General features: G+C 26.1%; 1 protein-coding gene across 1 annotated transcript; it reads left to right on the forward strand.

The window, feature by feature from the left end:
* The first annotated feature begins 2,819 nt into the window (after window positions 1-2,819).
* LOC129971679 (uncharacterized) lies at window positions 2,820-25,633 on the forward strand. The gene is made up of 9 exons (XM_056085655.1): window positions 2,820-2,934; window positions 3,023-3,096; window positions 5,996-6,170; window positions 10,002-10,134; window positions 12,058-12,192; window positions 16,291-16,414; window positions 21,432-21,503; window positions 23,398-23,469; window positions 25,445-25,633. Exons 1-9 carry the CDS (start codon window positions 2,820-2,822, stop codon window positions 25,544-25,546), a joined length of 1,002 nt encoding a protein of 333 aa, XP_055941630.1. The 3' UTR covers window positions 25,547-25,633.

A 25,633-nucleotide genomic window follows, 5' to 3' on the forward strand; every position in this document is an offset into this window, starting at 1 on the left:
CATAAATATTTTCAAAAAATTCAAGCTATAAGACATTCAACCTGATTAAATACTTATCTAAAGATTTCAGGGAAACGAGCTTTGTGATCTCAAATTTGACATATTTATGTAAAGACTGCTTAAAGCTCTTATCAGGAGAATGCAAACTAAAGGCTTTTTTTTAAATCTCGGATAACAATCTATTGGTTTAATAATTTATGTAATAAAACACCAGACGTCCTGACATTAATTGCGACTAAAAACTGATTTCCAACAAATTCATGGTTAAAGTGAAAAAAAGCCTGACTTTTAGATTACTTCAGTTACTAAGTTAAAGAAAAGCCAAATATTTAAGGTTAGAAAATTAAAAAAATGTTTGTTGACACATTTTAAAGGGCAGAACTTTAACATTTTTAATCGTATAACGGTGATATTAAGAGACATGATAATCCAATAAAAATTGATAAACTTATCAATTATTTTAATGTAAAAGTTTAACAAATAACAGTTTTTTAAAAAAAAAGGAGAAAATGCAAATTGAGCATAAAATTTTTAAAATGTTGAATTAGTTGACAAAATTTGGTTAAATAGTAGAAAAAAATTGCAACGTTTCTACTAAAAAAAGAAAAAGGCAGCGACGAAGTAGTTGAACCTGTCCAGCAAAGCGCAAGCATTGAGTGCTCTCAAGCGATTAGTGGATTGAGAATTGAGCCATCCACCGAGTCTTGATGATAAGTATTGAAGCAGCATCGAATTGTGTGTTAGTCATTTGTATAGTATGAGCCGGCAGTTGGGTACACTGTACAGCTAAAACGGGGAGAATAGCAGGCAATTGGAGAGACATATAGAATAAGTAATAGCTACGTGGATTCTCCCTTCCTGTCTAAACACATTGTGCACTGTTGTTTTTTACTACCGATTACTACTTGTGGGCTACTGTTTGTTTTAAGTGCTGCTGTGTATTGCTTGTATACGTGTTGACTGTATTTGATCGTCTTAATAAACGTTATCTGTTATTGAGACCTGTTGACTGTGTCACCATATATTCACTGACAGAGCACCCGTTCGCGGAATTTGTAGCAGCAATATATGTATTAAAATGGTGTAAAAATCGCTGCAATATAATATTTTCGGAAATTATGGCAAAAACGTCAAAATTTCACATAGTTTTTAATTAATTAATCAAATTTTAAAATATCACTCCAAGATGTATATTCCCACCTTTCAAAATATGTTGCGCCAATTGTCTAATAATCTGTTTCTTAGAGAGTCAAATCACAAATTCTTTTTTATTATTAGTAGAGACTATCCGCTTTTGACGATTAATTGTTTTGTCGGGATTATTGGCTGCGAGTTTGCTTTTCTTAAATTACGAAATATCAATGTTATTTGACATTTTAAATATTGTAACAAGGTTAGTAAGCATCTTGCGCCTATAGGGTTAGGAGCTTTGTGCAGTTATGCTCATTGTGCTACACTCTTGTGTAATTTTTTTGATATTTTTCATGAAATGTGATGTATAATTGCAAACGGAAAGTTATTTAACTAATTCAATAGCATATTTGTTGAACTAAAGCAAGTTAAAAAAATATAGGAACTAAAAGAAGAAAAATTCAGCAATGTAGTATATTTTTTTATATGCTGAAGAATGTATTTCATGATCTTAATAATATATCAAAGAAATATCCAATAAACAATTATTTTATTTAATGAAAAAATCAATGCTTTATTATAAGGAAGCAAAACATTAAGCTAAAAGAGCGATGGTATACTTTATAGATCCAATTATAGTACAGGGAAAGACTAAAATTGTTTAAAAATGAACCTTCTTAAAAAAATTTACATCAGTATAAATGTAGCAACGATTATTGCTTACATCTAAAGTAAATAATTTCCACAGTATATAAAAATTTTCGAAACATTTTTAAATAATAATTTGTTTAATATAAATAAATAAATAAAGAGAAAAATGTTCATATAAGTAATGGGAGAAGAAACGAGAATGACTTTATCAGCACAAAATAGTTCTTATAATCGTTGAAAATGGAATTCTTAAATGTTAAGATGGTATAAAATAATCTTCCGAGGCTGATTTGGGAACTAAAAGGTCGCGATAATTCAAAAGCGCAACGACTTGTGGAAAATGAAATTTTGTTCTTGGATTTAGTATCAAAAGTGAAAGATTTGTATGAGATTTCGAACCAAATCTGTCAAAGCGGCCATCTGTCAGCATGCATGTAAATGCACTAACTCAAAAATGTAATGACTTTAATAAATGAAATTTTGGAATATTACTTTGAGACTACAGTTATAACTCCTTGTCAAATGTTGATTTCAAGCGGCCCTAAAAAAATCGTCCAAAATACATATATTCGATTTTCTAGTGCTTGTATATAAACTACATGCCAGCTATTAATTGTCGATAAAAAATTCGTCAAAGATTGCATGCTATATTCAGTATAAAGGCTAAATTCACTTCAAAGATCGATGTCTCATTACTTCTGTTTGCGAATGCCAGGCAATAATAAACAGGTACAAGCTCCGTAGTATTCGTGATCTTGCCACAGGTCCACAATTTTATGCGGGGGGAAGGATAGCATCTTTATTAGAGGGCATGCAAAATAGTTTTGGGCAGACTTTCCAGCTGGTTTCAATAATAGGCAAGACGGCAAAGTAGATAGTGAACAACAGAAAAATTAGGATTAAATTTAGAAATGTATTGATATCAGATACATTTACAGTATATTTAATTATTTGCATTTTTAAGCCGAAATTTTATAAAGAGATAATAGTTTTCTTTTGTTTTAAAATACTTTACTAAAATACTAACTAAACATACAATGAGTTTTGAACAGCCCTTTTTTGGAACAGTGCAGATGAAAGCAGCAGCAGCAGCAATTGTGCCGCCTTTTCATTTTGAATTCAAAAACTTCTGTTGTGTTAGTGTTTGTGCATGTACGTGCTTCCCTCCATATGATTTTAGCAGATTATTTTAATATTAGTTAATTTGGTTATTTGTAATTTTCTGTTTTAAATTCTTCAGCTTCTTTTTTTGAGTGTGTATGCTTAAAAATGGGAGAAACGAAGGAATTGTTTCATTTCTACGGAAACCAGAATGTATGATTTATATATTATTACATTATCTCATATTGCTGTCTTATAACTTTTTTTTGTATTTATATGAAATAAAAGATATGTCAAGACATTTAATTTCTACTTTTTTTATATGGCAGTGAGGGTAAAAAAAAAAATTAAAAAAAAACGATAAAAACTAATCCGATAAAGTAAAGATTTAGAATAATAAAAATCTTGCAAATACATTAATTTAACTACAATATATTAATTTGTTTTTGAATGTTATCATGAATATTGTATGAAGTTTTCATATTAAACTGATTAGTGCTGTTGATGCAGTCTGAAGGAGAAAAGAGGAGTATTAGAACCTTTCATTAATCTGACATCATTCATTCTGCACGAAATCAAAAAGAAAATCCATTTCACACGTGTGCAAATAAAACTTTTGAGGACTTTTGTATTTTTATATATTTCTGAATTTACCAGGAAAACAGTCTATATATTTTGATACTATATAATTTATCATTCTAAGAATATCATAAGTTCATCTATTTTAATGAGATTTGTCTAATTTTAGCCATAGTTGTTTAATAAAATTATGAAAAATCATCTTGTTTAGTAAAACCCATTGCATATGTTTTAAGATTTGTTACTTTTTATTAACAGTTGTCAATTTTTGCACAGTTCTTTTCCAGGACTGTAATTTTACATCTTGAGAAGATAATATTTTTTTACAACTTCGCAATATTAATATTATCTAATGATAATATTTAGACCTAATCAATAAAATTAGTGTCTAATTGTTGGTACTTACATATTAATTATATACCAATTACTTATCCCCACATTCTAATAAACTCTTTCATACTGAAAATTGCCTATTTTTGCCAATGACATATGGTTAATGTTAAAGTTCATAAATGGCCTGCAGTTAATATTTAATTTTTTAAAATGTAATTTCAATTAATCCTGTCAGTTTCTTACTTGATAAAAGAATAATTGTCCAATGAAATTTATTATAGAATTGATTATTTTTAGTTAATTCTTTAGATTACATTTTTTTTTCTTTCAAATAATTATTCTTTGCGAAAAAAAAAAAATCCTGCATTAAATAAATATTATATATTTACATCAAATTCTGTATATAAATTTGTTTTATTTTGTCATTAAACATTGATTCTTATCTTTATTCATAATAAAGAAGAAATTTTCTTATTTTTAAACTTTCTTATTAAACTTTCCAAATTTCATAGAAATACAATTTGGTGGGTAGGAATATATACATCTGAGTGTTTTTTTAAAAAAAGTTTTTATTCATTAGAAATCAAACAATTTTTTTTAAACCAATTTTAGAATTTTAGTTTACAAATATAACTTTTGTACCATTTTAAAATTCAAAATTGATTCCTTCAGTGATTTTCAATGTTTAATTAGTTGTGATTTTAGAATCAATTTGTCTTTTAATACTGTGGCAAATCATACTTACTGTTTTAAAAACTATTAAACTTTAATTGGCTCCAATTTTTTATTTATTTCTCTCTTTTTCTTATTTTAAGCATTAGATTAGTTATAGTTTTAGATTCAATCTGTTATTTTATGTATGTCATATAAGAATTATTTCATGAATTATTTAAATTGTTGCTATAACTTCTAAAGCTATAGGTATATTTGGTTAATAATTTTGTGACAAAAGTTTTTGTTTTTGGTTTGATTGGATTAGCTTAAATATTTTCTTTCTATTCAATTAAATTATGCAATAATGATAATTAAATCAGGCTTAAGTTGATATATTTTTAGACTTAATTTTTTTTATGTATCAAGTTGTAAAGCTGTGAGAGAAATGTTACAAAATGCTTTATTACAAGGAAAAACTTATGCTATTTGAAAAGTGTGCTTTAAATCAAAAGTTGAGCTGTCTATTCTGAGTATTGAATGAACATTGTTTGATAATGTTGAATAATCGAACATAGTGGTATAGAATCCATTTTCAAAATTCAACTTTTTGAAAACGGACTTCAGATAAATTTAAAATAGATTCAAAATAATCAAAAGGAACTCGATTTCCTTATACTTTGAATGCCACATATATTTAGTGATATATATTTTATAAGAAAATAACAATTTTGCTTATTTATAAGGTAAAATCCATAGCAATTTATTTCCTAATCATTTTTATGTTATAATTAGCTTAAATACATCTTTATAATTACCTAAATATTGTTATCTAAAAATGTAATTTAAATTAGAATTTTGGATGGCCAAAATAAAATAGTAACCTTCATTAAGTTTCATATTTTTAGATTGTTGTTCCATCTAAAAATGTGTATTAGTTTAATGTAAGGATTATTACATTATGTGCAAAACATTCAGGAAATTTTATTCTAGTTATTTTCAAAAGTTAACTTGAATGCTATTATATTTTCTATGCATTGTTTCCTTTCTTTCTTTTCCTATTTATTTCTTGATCTTTTGTAGGAATAAATTTTTTCAGCATGCTAAAAATATATTTTATAATTAAATTGACACACATGACTAAATTAATACTATTGATATGATGGATGAACCATCTGATCATTGATGGCAATTAATGCATTAAAGTTGAAAGAGGATGGACTATACCAAACTAAAAATTGGAAACGACAATTTTTGTGTAGCAAAAAAGAACAATTGCATAATAATGATAAGGTAAATGTTTTACTTGTGCTTGTGCATTCTTTTGACTAGATTGCTGACATAATTGCTTATGTGGTTAATTGATTCATTTTGTTGCAACACTGAGGAAATTTTATGTAAATTATGCAAATATTCTACAAATAATCTATTTTACCATGTGTTAATGAAATCATATCTCTCCTGTTCTAAATTTCCATGTTCAATTTATTTCATAAAAATATTTTAAAATCAATTCCTTATTTTGATTTGTGTATTGTTATAATTTTAGATGCAGCAGTGGTTGAAAGAAGTGTTTCGAAAAGAAAATATCCCATCCTTTGATGAAACTCCTGAATTCATTGAAGCTTTAAAAAAAGTTATGAATGAAAATGAGGTTGCAGAAAATGATGCAAAGGCAATAATTAAAGCTAAAGAAAATATGAGAGATTTTTACAATGCAAAAAGTAATATATGTTTTATTTACTTTTATTTAACTTATCTTGATCCTTCCATAAATATGATCACATAGGGAATATGAACAATGAAACTTGTGAAAGTTTTGGTTTCATTTTTTCTCAATACAGTTGCAACCGAAGTATGTCATCATATTATGCTGTAAAAAATTAGAAAGAGTTTTCCCTCTTCTAGCATGAACCAACGAAATACATGCTTTCCAGTTTGCTGATGCCTCACCAACATGCTTGCTCTGTATTTACAGTGCTTTTTTACATTCTTTGATCCTAATATTCTGCAGATGTTGCAGATTAACGATTCTAATATAGATTTAAAAATATAATTATGAAGGGAAAGTTCTTGCTTAGTATTATTTTACTTGATAAACATATTTATCATATAAATCCATAGCTAACTGATCTGATCCATAGTTTCATTTTAAAATTATTATATTTCATTTAAAAATTATCATAATTATTTTTTAAATTAAAAAAAATAATAATTTAGCTTTTTAAGGTTTTGAAATAAATTGGTTCAATGATTGTTGTCAGAAACTTTTCTCCTGTTTTCTGTGTGGATTTCATTTTGGTGTTAATTTAAAATCGGCCTCCATATATACTTCATTGGAAGAAATTTTTCGAGATTCTATGAAATGTCTTGAAATAAATAATGTATATAAAATATTTTGTGTCATAAATATTTAAATAAAAGTAATTTTTTTCTTATTGATAAGAAGTTGTAAATATATTTCATAATTTTTTTTAAATTAAAAACTATTATTGTTCGATATCCAAATGCATGTTATCTTTTTCTATCATTATCAACTACACAAGTGTTTTTAATATCCACATTTGTTATAAATCTAGTACATTTTTGAAACTAAATAAATTTCTCAGGATTTTGGATGTTTCAATTCCTTTGGATGTTTAGGGCCAAGCATATGCATATTGGGGTTTTAGATGTGTGCTTCCTTTTCTGTGGTTCATGTATGCCCTATGCTTTAAGAAATTCTCTTTCCTTTCTAACCTATTTTTGCTTGTTTCCTATCCTGAAGGATATGTTTTATTGAAGTAGGTTGTGCATTATTAACTGAAAGCAGATATATTATCAAATGATATCCTAAGAAATAAGACTTATTAAGGTTGTACATAAAGATAAAATTTTACTTTCCTGGGGAACTTTAATTTTAGAGATGAATAATGATTTATTTTACTTGCAAGCATTTGCCAACAACCTGGGCTATTGTTATATATCATAAGACTAGAAATATTATTGATGAAAACAAAACAAAAAAAAAATATCTGTGTCTCATACAAATTAAATTGTTTAAAAGCATCATTAGACAAGTGTCAAGCATTGGCATTCTGCTCAGAATCATCCAGAAATATATCTGAACATTCTTCTATTTTCTTTTTCTATGGAACCACATTTTTTAATTAATAAATTTTTTAAAAAATTGCTGAATCGCTAAAATATTTTGATTTGACAATAGATAATCTTTGGACTTGGTCATAACACATTCGTGATTTGCATAAAAAATTCTATGAGATATATAGACATACATTTCTGCAGATGCACGAATTTCAGTGTTTTCGGAATTGAATTTTATCATTCTTGAGGTTGATTATTTCCTTCTATGTAATTCAAGAATGCTTTTGATACCAAATGCTTTTTGTATAAATTTATTCATTTTATTGCTGAATTAATCATTTTTATTTTACTTTTTGATGTTTTTTGGCACAATTCATTATTTTATGAAATTTAGCTTTAAAAAAAAATCCTAACTTGTGTCATATGTATATATATTCCAAATTTGATAGCATTTTGGTACTGGGTGAGGAGTTTCTTCCCTTAACATTAAATTTTGGTATTTCATAATAATTGAGAAGATTCTATTTTATTGTATTAGTGTTTAGGGCTAGACCCTATTTGCAGTATAAATTATTAGAATGCATACTGTATGAAGAGTTTTTTCTGAGTTTTCAGTTTCTTTTGAATGTTTCCAAATAGTGTTTTTAATGTTATCTTGGGTATTCCTTTCTAACATATTGCTGTCTTAATTTTCAAAATTCTAAATTTTATATCTAAAATAAAAATTAGATATTTGTGACCCAGATCTTTTGAATGATTATTAGAGATATTAAAATCATTGATTGCCAAAATAGAATCTTAAATTTGAGTTCGCCAGTTGGGGATCTCTTAGAATACAAGGTTTAAGGTTTTGTGACAATGTTGAATTTTAGATGTGCATCAATCCATTTTTCTTGTTTCGAATTAAATCATTATGATTCTGTTTTCCGAGCTGAATTTTCTACAATTAATTTTACTTTGTATTAGGCCTTGGAGAACAGTATTAGGATATATATATATATATTTGATTGTTTGTTTAGAATTTGTGTTTTGTTTTTAACTTGTTAAATCAAGATTTGTTTTAAACATTAAAGAAAATATTCTTTGGTCAAATTGGTTTGTTTAAGTTCACCTGGGTGCAAGTACATGCTACTGACCCAGAGATGGAGCTGACCAACTGTTATAGGAAAATTTTAGTTGTGAAGAAGTTTTAAATATGCCAAATATGACTTCGAAGATATTTCTACCTGGAATAATTCTGACACTTTGGTGCATGCAAGAGAGTTTTTCCCGAAATGCACTAACTAATAATACTAACACTGCACATCAAACTCTGATTTGATTTGTTACTGGCCATGATCCCTTTCCTAACTGTCTTTTCAGATTCAGATTGTTAAATTCATCGATTTGTTCTTGTAGGAAATTTGGTGATGCAGATCATTTAATTTTTTTTATGTGATTTTATAAGGAATTTTAATCTTTTCTCACTAACAGTTGTCCATAAGTCTATATGGTTAAAATATACCTCCTAAAATTTTTTTTGGTTGGTAAATTATCAAAAATCATAGAAACTTGTTATTAAATTTGCAATTTTTTAGAAACTTCATGTTTAGGTTGTATTTGTTTATATATCTTTCTGGAAATACTCTCCTATATGATTTTGACCTTTTCTTCATTTATTTCATTTGTAACATATTTTTTTAAATATCTGTGACTTGTAAAGATTTATTTTGCATTGTTTTAAAAGTTAAGGAATTTTTATTTTCTCATATACAAACTGGAGATTTTGATGAATCTTCATATTTCAGAGTCTCCTGAATTTGAAAATGCATTTTTAGTATTATGTCTTTATGTCAACTCAAAAACACCAAGCTAAAAGAAAAGAAAGAAAGAAAGAAAAAAAAAAAAAAACTTAAATGAAATTTGGTATGTAATAAATTAAACTTTAGCTTGAAATTTGGTATGTGGTCTTTACCTCAAATTTGTAGATTTCTTTCAAATTTTTAGTATAGTACATTCAAAGGAAATTTCTTGCCCAAAATACATATTTGTTTTTTTTTGTACATGTGTATTAACCATATGTCTGTGATTAGTATCTAAGTAAAAATTTGTTGAAGGTTGCATGCTAAAAACTAAGTATTTAATAAAATGCTAAATAAACATCAAAGATAAATGTTATTATTATGTACCAATGCTACACAGTTATTACATTCATATTGGCTTCCATTAATACCCAGGGAATCTAATCTCTGTCATGCATGGGATTAAAAATAAATATCTGAACATTCAAGGCATTCATGGTATTGCCCTGTTTCCACTAGTTTATGCAAGGGAATTGGAATAATAGTTTTATTAGAGAGTATCCAAGAAAATTTTGCAGAGACCACTCTTCTTGATTTTGAATGTAAATGTACTCTGTTGGGCCTCTTAAGGACTAATATTAAAGATAATATATTGCAAGATTTATTCTATTAACTGTTCTTTCTTCACAGTTCATTTCTTTACAGTTGAGGAATTACAGCTGGTTACTGATTTTATTCAATTAAATTCTGAAACGTATGGAAGAGTTCAAAGATTAGCTTCTATGGCTGAAAAAATGAAACTAAAAGAGCCTAGCCCTTCTAAGTATGTTTGTTGTTTTCCAATTGTTCTGTATTAGATAATAAGTACTAGTAATTTTTATCTTCCTTGTTAGTGAATATTTAAAGTAATGTTTAAATTTAATTTTTTTTTTTGTATATTTGAAACTTTTCTGATTTAAATTATCTTATTAGAAAATCACATACTTTAGTTAACTTGATATTTATCTCTTAATCTTGTGATGCTTGAATTTTTATATTTATTCCTAATAAATAATGAATTCTTGTTTATTTCTACAATTGCATCTATTAAAGTTCTAAATTGATGATAATCTACATAGATTTCAATTCAAGCCTAGATGTTAAATATATTTTAATTGTTCAGCTTAGATATATATTTTTGTGTTTTTTTTTAAATTAATTTATTCTGAGTTATCCTTTTATTTTAATAAGAGATGCCAAGCTTTATTTAAATGCAGCAAAAATAAATAAATATATAACTATTATGAGGGTTTTTAATGAAATAATAAATAAATTAAAAATTATTTAAAAATTCATGCAAATTATGATTTGCCTAGTTTAATGAATTTCTTTATTTCATTCCATTACCTTTCGTTAGCTTTGAAGTTTTTATTTTTCTGATATCTCGTTGCAACTAAGGTTATGTCATTCTCAATAGAAGTATAGTCAAAATAATGTACATAAATTTTATTTCATAATACACTCTTACAGAAAGAGGCAATGATTACTATGCAGTAGAAAAATCTTTGCAAATTAGGAAAAAAGTGTATATTTATTACCAAATCTATTGTGAGTAACTTGCCAAACCTGTCTAATAATAATCCTATAGATAATAATGAGAAGTTCCATTATCAATTTGTTAATATTCTACTTTTATTCTATACATACACTCATGCCAAACTTCAGGTTTTCTTGTAGAACAATGAAATTTAAAAATTAGAAGTTGTAATGTTATTTTATCACAGTTTCAATGTATATTTTCTTACTTAACTAATATTTTCTCCCCTATTTAAAAGTTATATGTTTTTAAAACAAAAATATCTAATTTTAAATAAAAAATATTCAATAAAGAAAAAAAGTTTAATTTTTTTTAATGATTCAACAGTTTCTCCATGATGCACATATTGAAATTGAAATTTTTTTATAAATAATCTAGATGCTTCAAATAGAAGTTGTAATGTTTCTTAATTATGCTCTTTTTCTTTTCTTGCTGTTTCTTTAAAGTTTAATTCCATGCCATCACAGTACAAGCAAAAGTGTGATTTTCTAAGTAATATATTTTCTAATTGCATGTTATCTTTCATAGTACTGGAACTTTCCTTTCTCATTCTGCATGTAGATTAATAAACAGAATCTTTCTTCCTCATAAATGTAAGAAACTAAATTCTAGAGGAGAAAAATAAAATTTGTACTATTAAAATTATTGGATGATAAATTAATTGGCTTTTAAAATGCTGGTGAAATGTTTTTGTTCAGTAATAGTTTTAGAAAGTAATTGCAGGATAACACCAAATTCTGACTAAATTTTTAATTAATTAAGAGTATGCTTATGCTTAAGAGAGATGCTTATTAAAACATTTTTTTTTAAATCTTCTTCCCAAATTTTGTTTTATGAAAAAGTTAGCTAGTGCTCAAACTGTGTCTCCTACCAGTGCTTCAACAGAAATACACTCTTTTCCTTTATTATCTGGAAAGATGAAAGTAATAATGATGTTATAGTATATGTGAAGTAAAAAATATGAAACAAAAATAAATAATATTTCTAATGCATTTTATAATTTATATATTAATGTAATAATATTTCTGTATTGTAGTAATTCATAGAAAACTTTATTAGTTTCTGATGATACAAAATTATATTTGTGACATATATATAATTATTACAATTTTCCTTATTATTAGTTACATAAAAGAATTCTTTAATTTATATATTTTATTTATTTTTTAGTTTCCTTTTAGCTATGACTGAAATTGAAGATAAAGAATTTATAAAGGCAGAAAAAGAGTTTATTTCTAGTCATTATATGTCGATTTTCAGCCACAAGGTAAAAAATACCATAAAGATGAATGAGAAACTGAGAAGGTATATGTCTGTATTTTCATTTTTCTGTCAGGACAGTATGCAAATTTCTGCCAAAAATTGCTCTTTTTTTTGTATACTTTCTCCTTTATATTAATTTAATTTTCATTATAAGGATTTTAAATTATTTTGTTTTAAACTTAACATCCAATACTTTGCTAAAAATTGACTTGTTGTACTATTTGATTTGAAAAGATTCTTGGTCAGGTTTATTTACATTTAATTTTTTCCTTCTATATTAATTACTTTATGTTGCATTGTTGATTGTTTGCTGTGCAGTTTCTTTCAACTATGATATTAAATTGAAGAAAGGATGATTGACTGTAGAATTCCTAAATTTTTTACTTTTTAAAAAAATTTGTAACGCTTAAAGGTATTATGATATGTTGAGTAATTTTGTTATCTCACAACTTCAGCAAAGGCAATGCTTAGGTAAAATTGTCTTTATGCAGAGCACCACCACATATTGGTACATCCATACAGCAATTGTTGCGCCATCACTTTACAGAAGAAAGAGTCATTAATCGCTGTTTTCGTGTTGCATGACCACCTTGCTAGCCGGATCTAATCCCATATGACTTTTTTCTGTAGGGTTATTTAAAATCGAAGATTTATCTTGGTGGAGTCTCGAACTTATCAGTTTTAAAGGAAAATGTAACACAGATTGTTATGAACATGCCTCCTGAAATGTTGCATTCAGCTGTAGAGAGTACAGTGGACAAAATGCAATGCCTAGTCCAAGAAAATGGAGGTTACATTGAAAATAGCTGATGTCTTCCCCGGGAAAATGATTCAACTGAATAAAAACAAAGGAACAAAGAATAAAAAGGAAGTCAAATAGAATCTCATTTTTTTTTTTTTTTTCAAATTTGTAATCATTTACAGAAGTTATTTTTTCGAATAAAGCACATTTATGGAAAAATCAATTCTTTGTTAATCATTTATCTGTTTTTGTAGCTTTTTAAATTTTATCGTACAGTTAAACTTAAAATTTTGATCAAAAGTGCCACATTTCCCCTATCAGCAACTTTCCGAACTATTTTTTTCGTGGATTCCTTTTCCCCATGTCGTCAACAGTCCCTGTACAAAATTTGGTGGCTTTGCGGCTGATAGTTTGAGCTACAGAGGTCTCTCAGTATTGTCCGTTTAAAAAAAAAAACACTCTGTATATCTTCAAGGCCTGTGTTCAAGCATTTGAAAATATTTGTTGTCATTCAACAATTTCTTCTCAAAGGCCATTTAATATACTATACTAAATTATCAAAGGTTAAGCAACAAATTTTACATATTATTTCTGAATGTACAAGATGTTAATTCCATAATAAGCATAAATCTGTAATTAGTGGTTTGATACTTTTGGTACTACAGAGAATGTTTGTAATTTAGATCTATTCAGAATTCTGTCTCTTTACTTTTACAAACCTAAGAATTGTGCTAATTTTCTTTCTGAAATATTTTAAAGGAAATATATCATTTATGTATATAAATGATATATCAAAAAGAATATAAAATATCTTTAGTTGTTGATAACCTAAACCTTTTATTTTTATTTAATAGAAATACCTGTAAAGTTTCTAGGTGAGAAAAAGTTTCTTTCAAAATCTTTTTTAGAGAGTTTTTTTTTTTTTTAACTTATGATAAATAATATAAATAAAAGCCCATTCTTGCCTAAAAATAATCAATTGAATACTTGCATTATTTAACATAATTCCTAACATTTTGTAACTTTAATCTTCTAAAATCGGAAAAAGTAAATGAATAATGTAGTAAAGCATAAATTAAATTTTAATGTTTTTAAAATTTACATTTTATTTTGCTAAGTAAATTGTTTGGAAACATGTGCCACCTATGTGTTTTTTTTATAACCCTATTTATTTCAACTGTGTCATTCACCAAATAATTTTCCAGATTTTTGAGATACGTTCATAGTCACCCTTGGTATTAACAAGATTTTATATATTCACTGAACATTCCTCTTAAAAAAATTCCAAAGGCTTTTTGCAAAAAACGTGAATATTGCTACTAAAATTGTTTAAATTCGAATGTTGTATGTGAATTCAATCATTACATCGTGTAAGACTTTTTGCAGTATTAATATAAAATGTACTGTAAACACTGCCATGAAACTTGGACTAATAATACCATATATACTTATTTTCATAAGATAGTGGATAGTGGATTATTACAAAAAAATATGCCAGACTTATGTCAAAATATTAAATATGTGAAAATTATATTTAAATGAAATGTACTGTTCACTATTAAGGATTATTATTTTCCATCAAAATTTTGCAACAAAGAAGAGCATCAGTGAATATTAAATTATTTACAAACTTTATTGGTAGTATTTTTTTAGGCTACTGTAAATAATTTTGACTTGTAACTGTTTGTAATTTTTATGACCATAACTGTTGCATCTCCCATGGCATGAAATACCAAAACTATGTACTAGATATGCATGGTAAGAATTGAAAGTTCACTATAGTAAATACCCTGAATTTATGGGACAAGTAGGACTAATGAAAAACTCAGTTGGATAAGCTTAAGTTGAAGCTCAGTTTTGTATATAAATGTATGCAATGTTTCATTAATTTAGAGACTAGGCCTTGGTAAGCAGTCATTGAGAAAAATATGTAATAAAAAGAAAGAATCTAAGTTTCTTTCATAAATATAATTTCACTGTTGATAGCGTTTAAAAAAAAAACAAAAAAACTTAGCAAATTCTCCTGAACTCCGATATCTTTTTTCTGACTTCAAATTTTTTCAACTATGTGATATTTTTTAATTCATTGCTTTGTAATCATTATGGAGTCACCCCTGCCTACGTAAGTATCCAGAGTATTTAGGTAGGTGGATTATTATTGCAGTAGCTTAGTGGGAATTGTTTCTTAACTGTCAATACCATATTTAATTCAAGCCTCTCCCATGAAAGGTATATTTCATCAGCGGAGAATATATAGCTTAATCCCACATCATTGCTATCTCACAGGAAGGTGAGAATTTGCTCATTTATATAATTTCACATTCAGTTACTTGTGGTGCCTTTCAAGGATAATCTTTGCTTTAAGGGGGAAAAAAAATGTTTCTGATTGGTATCTATTGTCTTCTAAATTTATAACTCTATTTCAAATAAAGTGAGGCCTACTTTTTTTGGTGGATATGGGTCTGAAGTGTATATCTATTATAGGCATTGCAATTTTCTTATGTATTTCTAGTACCTTACTGACCATCTGCTTTTTGTTATAAGAGATTAATAAGCCATTGATTGAAATTTCTAAATGAATTGACTTTGTAATATTTACAACTTCCTCCCTTACATAAATGACTTATTCAGTTTTTGATGTTGCTTTCGATGTAAAAAAATTTCAATTTCTGGAAAAAGGACACATTTTTTTTGTTATTTGCTTTTTAGTCTTAATTCTATTTTTTGATTGTATTTTAAATTAGGGAATGTTCAAAACAAGAGAAGCAGATAAAACAGGGAATTACTTCGAATTTGTGTATTAGATTTTTTTGTGCAAGTGTAATGTAGAAAAATATGAAGTTAATAAAAGTGAATTAGCATGAAAAAAGTTTTTCCTTTGAAATTCTTTTGATAATATATCTGATGTATGAAACTATATCTCTAATATACATGTAATGATACCTTTTAACTAATTTTTATCCTAATCAATTTCCTATTTTTTTATTTAAATTAATCCACAGTACTATATTTTAAAAGGTTCTCTTATTTCCTGATCCAAATCCCACTTTTTTATTTAATTATTTCTAATATGCATTTTAAAAATTGCTGAGTCTGTAATTCTCAGGGATAAGAATCTTTAAAGCCCACAGCATAACATCCACAGATATCTAAGATTCTCTTTCCTAAATTAATATGTGCAAAGAAATTCCTATAAGAATTCCTATATATACCTCTCTTTGTAAAAGTACCAAGGAGAAAACTTCCCTCACTTTCGCTCTTGTGTTCTGTGTGAACAAATGTATTCTTTTTTTGTCCGTATGTATTAATCATGATCTCCCCTGGAAATTATATAACATTTCTTTATCCTATAAAAAACCACAATATACTAATATGACTTTTTTTCTCTTTTTAAATAGATATTTGAAGTCATTAACCAAAATTGTTGAAATGCAGAAATCTCACTACTCTGAAATTATGAAAGGTATGGCATATTTTGATGGAAAGAAAGGCAATTTGGAAGAAATGATTAAGAAGAGCCAAGTATGTCAATTTTATTTTTATATTTTTGTCAAATTTCCACCAAATCTTGTTTTTAATTAAAATATCAAAAATAATTTTTTCCTCTATTATGATTTAACAAATTATCATTACAATTTAAAATACAATAGATTTCAGATATCTGGCTGATATAAAATTAGAGGACTATCAGACTAATGGAGATACATAAAAAAAGAAGGGAAAAAAACAGATTTTAATAACAGAAATATGAATTTATCAAAATATATAAAATTATACAGGCAGTTAAAAATAATAGATATGCAAAATGTCATTTAAAAACTGAGTAAAGCCCATTATTTATTTTGCTCAAAATGATTCTCATGCAATGACTTGTTTTTTCTTTAATTCCCATTTGCCAGATAACTATAGGGACTGGTTTGGTGCAGTTGGATTTCTCAATCTATTGTTGTATTAATTTTCAACATTTTGAAAGGGAAACTTTTTGAAGTTTACCTAATCATTACTATCAAAGTAGCTATGTAAACTGTCTTTTGGATGAAGGATATTATAGTTTGCATTTAAGAATTTCACTTTCTTTGGAAGCAATGAAACTTCCCATTAGTTCATTCTTCACTGAAAAAGACAGTATCATTACAGAAAAGCTCTGTCATTGAAGAAACAGTGATTTTATTTTAAATTTCAAATTATAAGTATGTTGACAAAATGTGTAGGGAGGAAAAAATGTTCTAAAATGAACTGAATGAAAGCAGTTTTTAAAATACACTTCTATAATGTACTAAAAAAGAGAATTTTTGTTCCTTTTTTTTCTTTCTTTTTTTTCTTTTTTTCTTTTTGTTTGTTGTTGTTGCTGTCAAATTTGCCTTCAAATGGCTCGGTGGGTTTTATATTGAATTTTAATCAAATTAAGTAGTTAACTAATCAAATTCTAAAAAAAATAATCAAAATAGTGTATTCTTATTAAAATTACACTTGTGTACAAAATTTATAATGTTGCACATTAGAAAGTGAAGAGAAAATCATTTATAAAATTCCATCTTAGCATGAAATGAGTTAAAGTAAAAGTTGTATTGAGGATGTACAGTTTTAAAATATATTTTCACTTGAAATTTATATGTTAGGACTGTCATATTTTATTGGTGAATTGGTAGAATTTATTTGAAATCAGTTGTCATCTTATTGAAATAATATATAAAAAATTTTTAGAATTGTTTATAGAAAAATAATTTAGTCTTTTCATAGGACACACATACAAAAATTCTACCATAGCAGGTATTCTTTTCAAACTATGGAGAGTATGAAAATTAAAATACTGATAAAAAAAAGTGATGAAAACATTAAATAACTTTATTAAAGTTGAAATTGTGATTATTGATGAAATTGTGTTTATAATTTGTCATATGTTAGGAAGCTGTATATACTTATCTTGGATTCATGGTAATGGTTTTGGTATGAATATAATGGTACCATATAAAACTATCTGTGCAGAGACAAAATGACCATTGATGGATTTTATCCAAGGCTTGAAGAATTGAATAAAGTAATTTCATTTGATAAGTTTGGTTTAGTGAAATATTGGAAACACCAAGTGAAATCTTATCCAGTGAAAGTTCTTCAAATTTATACTTTTCACAAAATGGAAACAGACCTTAACTGATTAAATATTTTGGATTTTCTGATTAAATATTTTGGGTTTTCTGATTAAATATTTTGGGTTTTATTTTAATTATCAATTATTACAACTCGAGTTTCATTTTAACTACAAATTATTACAACTTGGGTTTCTTTTCTTTTAAACATTTTGACTAAGTAAAATGGGGGGGGGGGGTATAAACTTTTACTTTTCACAAAATTTATTTTTGAAAAGAGTAGTATAATCAACTTTTCAAAATGATGCTATTTTATTTAGTTCTTCAAAACATATATTTTTTTATCTAATATGTATAATAACATAATTGCTTTGCACTTTTTCTCGCTTTTAAATTTATTGTGTTAATTTTGTTGTTAATTTTGTGCAAAGTGAATAAATTTATTGCCAACATTTATACAAACATTTAACTTAAAATAGTTTATTTCTAAAGCAGACATAGGAAAAAGAAATAAAGTTTTTGCATAAATGTAAGTATATCCAATAAATTAATATTTTTCAATTATATGAAACAACAAAGATTAAATTTTTAATCGCTGTGCAATCCTTATTAATAGTTTGAACATAGTTAATATTAACTATCTTTTTATATATCATAATTCTTTGACTAATTTCCCACAATGTTTTATTACAGTCTCTCACAATGTTTTGAAAAAGAACAGGCAAATGCTGTATATTCTACTACATTCTTAACATATAAAGATGAATGTTTGTTTCCTTTTTTAAATACAAACATGTTTTTTCCCCCCTTAATCTTGATGACATTTCTTATATATACTCTTCAAAATAAGAGGAAGACCACTGTTATTTTTTCAAAGTTCAAAAGTCAGTTAATTAAAAACTAAGCAACATTTATCATAAATTCCTGTAACATTATCTCACAAAAATAAATTTTATTGAATCTTAAAATATAAATAAATTTGATTTGCAATGATGCTGATTTCATTTGTGTATTTCTTAAATTTTAATTTTGATATGTTTTTCACAAATAATTTTATACAGAATTTGTATAAGCCTTTATTATTGTTGTAAAACAAATGAACTTCTTTTGTTTCATTGTTTTGTCAAGTCATTTTGCCAAGTGTGTTTGCCAGTGTTAAAATTATGATAAAATATTTGCTTTTCTTGGAAATTAACATCATAAATATTAATAGATAATAGAAACATTTTTAATAGTTAATAGATAATTTTGGAGATAAACATCATATAAAACTAGGACATTGTAAACATTTTTTATATATACAGATGCAGTAATTTATTTTTTAAACACTGCTTTTCAAAATTATTCTAGTTCTTTTTGTTAAATCTTCATTTAAGTTTGCCTGATATTTTGGTATTTTTTAAATTTTTAATGTACTCTATTGCTATCTTGTAAATTTTTTTCGATCAACACATTTTCTTAATTTTCATTTCATTGTATTGTATTTTATCGATTATAAAAATCTTACATTTTAAAACTTTACTTTTAAATTTGAATTCCAGCTACATAAATTGCATTTCTTTTTATCTTATAAATATCTCCAATTCAGACTTTTCTTTACTGTTAATAATTATAAGCAGGTACTGTTCTATTATCTTTAATCTTTTGTAAACTATTTAATTGCACTTTCACTGCTTTAAAAAGCTGGGGTTGTAAAATTTTGCTGATTTTTAACTTTGAAGTACCATTATGATTCAGTATGACTTCAGATATATCAAACAATCCAGTCAAATTTTATAGTTTGCCTGTGTGTAAAGGTTGATATTTATTCCTTTTACACACTTTGATTTACATCAATTTTGAAATTGATCTATCAACTTTGCATTTTATTTACAATTGTAACTTTAATTTTTACTGCATCTATACAGAAAACTCTATGGGAACTAAATTATGAAACATGCCCTTGACATATATTGTTGCAATGCTTTTATGAACATGTTTCATTTCAATGAATGGCAATTGAATTTTGTTGTAATTCAAATTTGAGGTTAAAGTTTAAATTTTTGGAAAATGAATGGATGAATTGTATTGAGGATGTATGCAAGTGCAAAAAAGTGAATTATCACAAGGTTCCTAAAATATATTGAGCATGGATGCAGATTATAAAATCTGAATTTTCTGCCTCTCAAATGAAATCTTTATATAAAGTTATTCATTGAAGTGAAACATTATCCATATTTTTAGATGGTTACTAGAACCAAGAAAAGTCACTATCAGATCATCTATACATGTTTTTAAATCACCTACATCACTTTTAGTATCATCTACCAATGTAATACTGAGTATGATTACTTCCATCTATTGTATATATAAAAGTTCATTTCAATTCACTGATTAATTTATCACAAAATTTCCTAAGTATGAAGCCCAGAAACTTGCAATTGGCAGTAAGTACTCTGATATTACAACGTTGGGTATATATTAAAATTGTTTTGTCGAATTAATAATTTCTGTTGAATTTGGCATTGTAAGTATTTAATTTCCATTTAATGTTAAAATACTTCATTTTGTAAGTATAAAAAAAAGTTACAAGAAGGTAATTTGAATTTTCATTAAATTAATTTTTTTTGAGTTTTATCAAACACCAAAAGTGAATGTTAAAATAAATACATTCCAAACTGATATAATAAAATGTATTTGTTTATTTGAGAATGGTCTGTTTCCTGGCTGTTAATAATTTAACAGCTAGAAAAGCTTATATTTCAGGGGGAAAAGCTGATTATTTCAGTTGGATAACCATGCATAAGGAATTAAAAAATAAATAAAATTAAAATGTTTTTTTTTATTAGTTAGCCCATACAAATTAAAATTTACTTTCTTCAATGTTCATATAAAAACTTCTATAAAGAAATACATGCTTTGAATTTTTTTCAGTGGGTGTAAACCTACCTTGCATCCATTTTTTCAAAAAAATTTGAAAATCAAGAAAACCACAACAAAAGATTAAATATAAAATGCTCACTTCCTTTATTCTTTCCTCTTACTGGCTTAACAATTTAATTAACCAGCTTTGCAAAATGGACTAAATTAAGAAGATTCAATTCAAGTAATTCTTTAAAGTCTTCTTAGGTTAAACATATAGATAATCTTTAATTGAAGAAAATGGAATAACATTATTTTCTTTTTTCTAAAATATAGTATAGTGAAATCTGGTAATTCCTAATTGTGTAATATCAACATCTTCTATATAAACCTGCATGATTTTAACTGCTTTATTTAGAAAGTCCAATTTCTTGATATTCTTTCTGTGGATGATGTCATTTTTATAAGTAGGATAAGATATTATATTTGTATCACCATCAATTAATAAATTTTGAAATTTAAAAATTCAAATTTCTCGGCACCAGTAAATTTGTAAAATATTTTTTAGATGGAAAACAATAAAAAATTTTATGATTTAAAAATTATTTTAGGAAAGATTGCATGAAGCTAATTATTGGCAAATTGAAGGAATTCGTCATTCAGTTTTGGTTGAAAAGGCAAAAGTAAGTGACTTTTTGGAATCATTCAAATATAAAATATTTGAATATATCTTAATATTTATATCATTTAAATTTTATATATAAATTTAACTGTAAATATAAAATACTTTGTACTATAAAGAAATTCCCTAATAATACAAATATTACATATTTATAATTTTCTAGAGAGTACACAAAATACAAAAGAGTATACTTATCAAAATCATAAATGAAATATTTTCTTACCTGCCAGGCAGATACTAAAAGAACAAATACAGTAGACTCCCGATTATCCGCAGGCGGGTTATCCGCGCCTACCGCATAAAGTTTTTTTTTTTTTTTTTTTTGACTGTTTTTTTCAAAAAGGTGCAGTTTTACAGTTATGCTTTTGTAATTACATAATACATTACAGTATTAAAACAGTACATATGTATTAATTTTTCTGTGTATCCTTGACGCCTCTCGTAAATACAAAGCACTTTTCTGTTTTCATTAACAAAATGCATTTTAGGTTCGTTTTGAGTGATATACTAAAATATTAAGCGTTAGTTAAACATTTCCTGCTGTTTATTTTACGTTTTATTGTACATAAAACGATTTTTCGAAGTTGGAATGACTGTTTTCTCTTTTGCTATACCCGTTTTTAACTTTTTTCGGATTATCCGCGATTTTTGTTATCCGCGGCGGCCGCACCACCCAATTCCGCGGATAATCGGGAGTGTACTGTAACTCTAAAATTAAATATATATCATTCAAATAAAAATTTTCAAATTGAACATCATTTAGTGCCTTCGCTTGACTTTTCCCTTTACTAATTCAGTACAGCAAGTTTTCTTCTTTATAGTATAGTGAAGGAAACCAAATATGGAAGGATTTTGGATTGCTTCCTTGAATTGATAGATCCAAAATTTGATAGGTGTATATGATGTTGATGACAAAATCACATTTTGAATTTAATTTAATTCAACTGTAAATAATTGTATTTTTACAGTTACACATATGCGCATATAAATAAGTCAGCAACTTGTTGATGGATTTATGATGGACAAAGGATGTCAATTAAATTTTGGAAATTAAATCATATTCTAAATTTCATCACTTTGTAATTTTAAATTATTTCATTCACATGCATACAGGCAGGTATAAAAAGATTTCATCCAAAGTATGTTGAAATATACAATTTTAGTGTGAAAGGCATGCTCCAAATTCCACCCATCTAGGTTGTATTTCTGAGTTATGTTCACATGCACTCAAATAGAGAGACATAAATCTAAAATTTATCTCTTCAGTCTCAAGGGGTTGTAAAATGTATAGATTTCTCAAAATCTGGAAGTTGAATATTTTGGTAGTAAAATATTTTCTTTGTGTACAAGAAAATAAAACATTTTTAAATCAATCTCTTTTTAATTGATGAGTAACTTATAATAATCATTGCATTAAATTTTAAGTTAAAAAAATGACAAAATTTCTTCTTTTTAAGTATATATATTATTTCTTTAAAGCTGGTATGCTATAAAAATTTTGAAGGTTTCTTGATTCTCTTAGTAAATCAGTCTAATTATAAATCAATAGAATTAGTCCACAGTCCACCAATAGAATTAGCCAGCATATAAATCAAGAGAATTAGTTCCTATTCAAAAATAAATTATTACATTTTAAATATATTCATTTAAATCAGAATACATTTATTGCATAAATGATATTTGTGCTAATTTCTCCTGTTTAAAATTTCAAATTAAATCTGAAACTTTCATTTTTTAGTATTTTTTATACTGATTTATTTCTAAACATGTTATTATAATAGGACAGGTGATTATATAATATATAGAATCATTTATTGCTGTTGATTCATTTTATGAAATTTATTATAGCTTTTACTATTCTTGATTATTCTCTTTTTTAAAAAATCAAACTGTAGAAACTTAAAGATATGGAAGAACGTCTAAAAACTTTGGAAAATAAGTGTGAAGCATATCATTCATTGAAACCTGTAAGTATAGGCCCTTTATACATTTTTATGGTATTTTCAATTGAATAGATAAGGGTTTAGTTAATTGAAAATAGTTTTATTTTTCTGCAATTAGTTTGTCGTATTTTTAATTAACACTGAGTATTACAAATTTTCTATTATTACAAATGTTGTTTTAAAGTTACATTAAATAGGGGGAAAAAAATTGGTACGAGAAATATTCTTAATCTGTTATTAAAAAATGCTTTAAAAGTTGTAATAGAATTTGTATATGTAAAGTACAATAATTGGTAATACTAACAGAAGATTATATAAAAATTTACAAATTACAAAAAAAAAAAAAAAACTACTCATAAATTTTAAAAATAATCATTGTTACTTCAAAAATAAAATCTGCCAACTCTAAGATCTGAACAAAGTCATTCAATTTTTTTCAGTTTGAACTGTAAATAAATAATTGATAGGAATCTAAATGTAGAAAAATATATAATAAACCTTTATAAAAAAAAATATTTTATATAACTTTTTTTCTTGCCATATTTACAAAGACGTTGCTCTATCATTTGTTTCAATCCATTACACATGGCTTGTCTATTCCACATTTCCACTGTTAAGAGAAGTTCAAAAATGGATCAATTCATGGATCACTTCAAAAGAAACATCATTTTTTGAAGTGATATCCGACAGTTGCCAAAAAAGATGGGAGAAAGTAGTTGCTAATGATGGAGAGTACTTTGAATCATGAATAGTTAATCACTTTTTAAAAGTAAAACCTCAGATGTTAAGGAAAAATGATGGAAGCAAAGTTATTCGTCTAACAATGGTTACATCGTTACCAGTTGAGACTATTGTGCACTAATGGTCATTTTTGAAACATGTGGAAATCCAACATCTTTTTGTAGAAGTTTTTACCTTGAGAATCTACTGCAGTTCCTTTCTTGTTTTGTAAGGATTTTTTCTTTTTGCATTCATCTTGTTTGTGGATCAAAATATTCTCCCCTTCTGTTATTCAATCAAATATCAATTATTCTTTGCAACACATTATGTATTGAATATTGTTGATTAGCCGCTGCCATATCCATTATTTATGAGATGAATTTTATCTGTACTTTAATTGATTAGTCATCAATAAATATGATGCTATCTACCTGGGGAAATTAAGTATTGCTTATTTGAAGGCAAGGCTGATGTTGCAAACATTCTATAAAAACATGTTAAAGGTTACTTTTCGATTAAATCCTTTTATTTTGAAAATACAGTGTTTTGGTAAATATAATGATTAGACAACCAATTTCTCTCACTATGTCATGTACTAATTGTAACTCGATAATTAATTTCTTAATCATTTGAAATAGACATATATTTCCACATGGAATAAAATTCTAAATGATGTAAAAAAATGTATTGTTTGAAACAATTAATGTACTTATAAAAAAAATTACAATGTTTAAATTGTTATACAGTCTTCTGATCCGATGAAAGATATCCTGTAAAATATTCTTGATGTATTAACATTTTAAATAAAAAAAGGTCATATTTCTGTGGCTGAAATTGATCAAGCACTTCCAGTATCACTATTTTAGACAGTTTACAACTAGATGAATGGCTGCCTCATTGGAAGGTGTACCAATCAGAATTTAAATTTATTTCAAGGATGTTTTTGATTGGCTGAAAAGGATGAAATTCATAGCTCTATAAAATCAATCAATTGGAGCTTTTTTTTATTATATTTAAAATGTTAATCTGTCCAGAACATTTAACTAAATAGGATCAAGGGACTATGAAAAATTAGGCTTCTTTTCTTTTAGAAATTAGTTTTTGAGTATCAATGAAAGTATATACCCTATGTATTCAAAAAGATATTGAAAAAAAAAAAAAAAAAAAAAAAAAGATTGCACATGATTTTATTATTATTATTATTTCTTTTTTTTTTTTCAATTTCTTCCATTGGTTTTAAATGTTTGTAATCCTACCATGTTTTGATCTTTTTTTAAAGAGTTTGAAAGCTACAAATCTTGCAATCGAGGAGAAAGAAAAAGAACTGCTAAAATTAGAAGAAGACTTCCAGAAGTTGTTGCAAGTTTTTGAAAATTCATAGCTATTTTTCTGAAAGATTAAATCTTTTTTAAATGGAAAAGACTGTACATAAGCATTTGTTTTCTATTAAAAGTGAATATTCCTGCAA

This window comes from Argiope bruennichi, chromosome 6, assembly GCF_947563725.1.
Source record: "Argiope bruennichi chromosome 6, qqArgBrue1.1, whole genome shotgun sequence".
Classification (NCBI taxonomy): domain Eukaryota; kingdom Metazoa; phylum Arthropoda; class Arachnida; order Araneae; family Araneidae; genus Argiope; species Argiope bruennichi.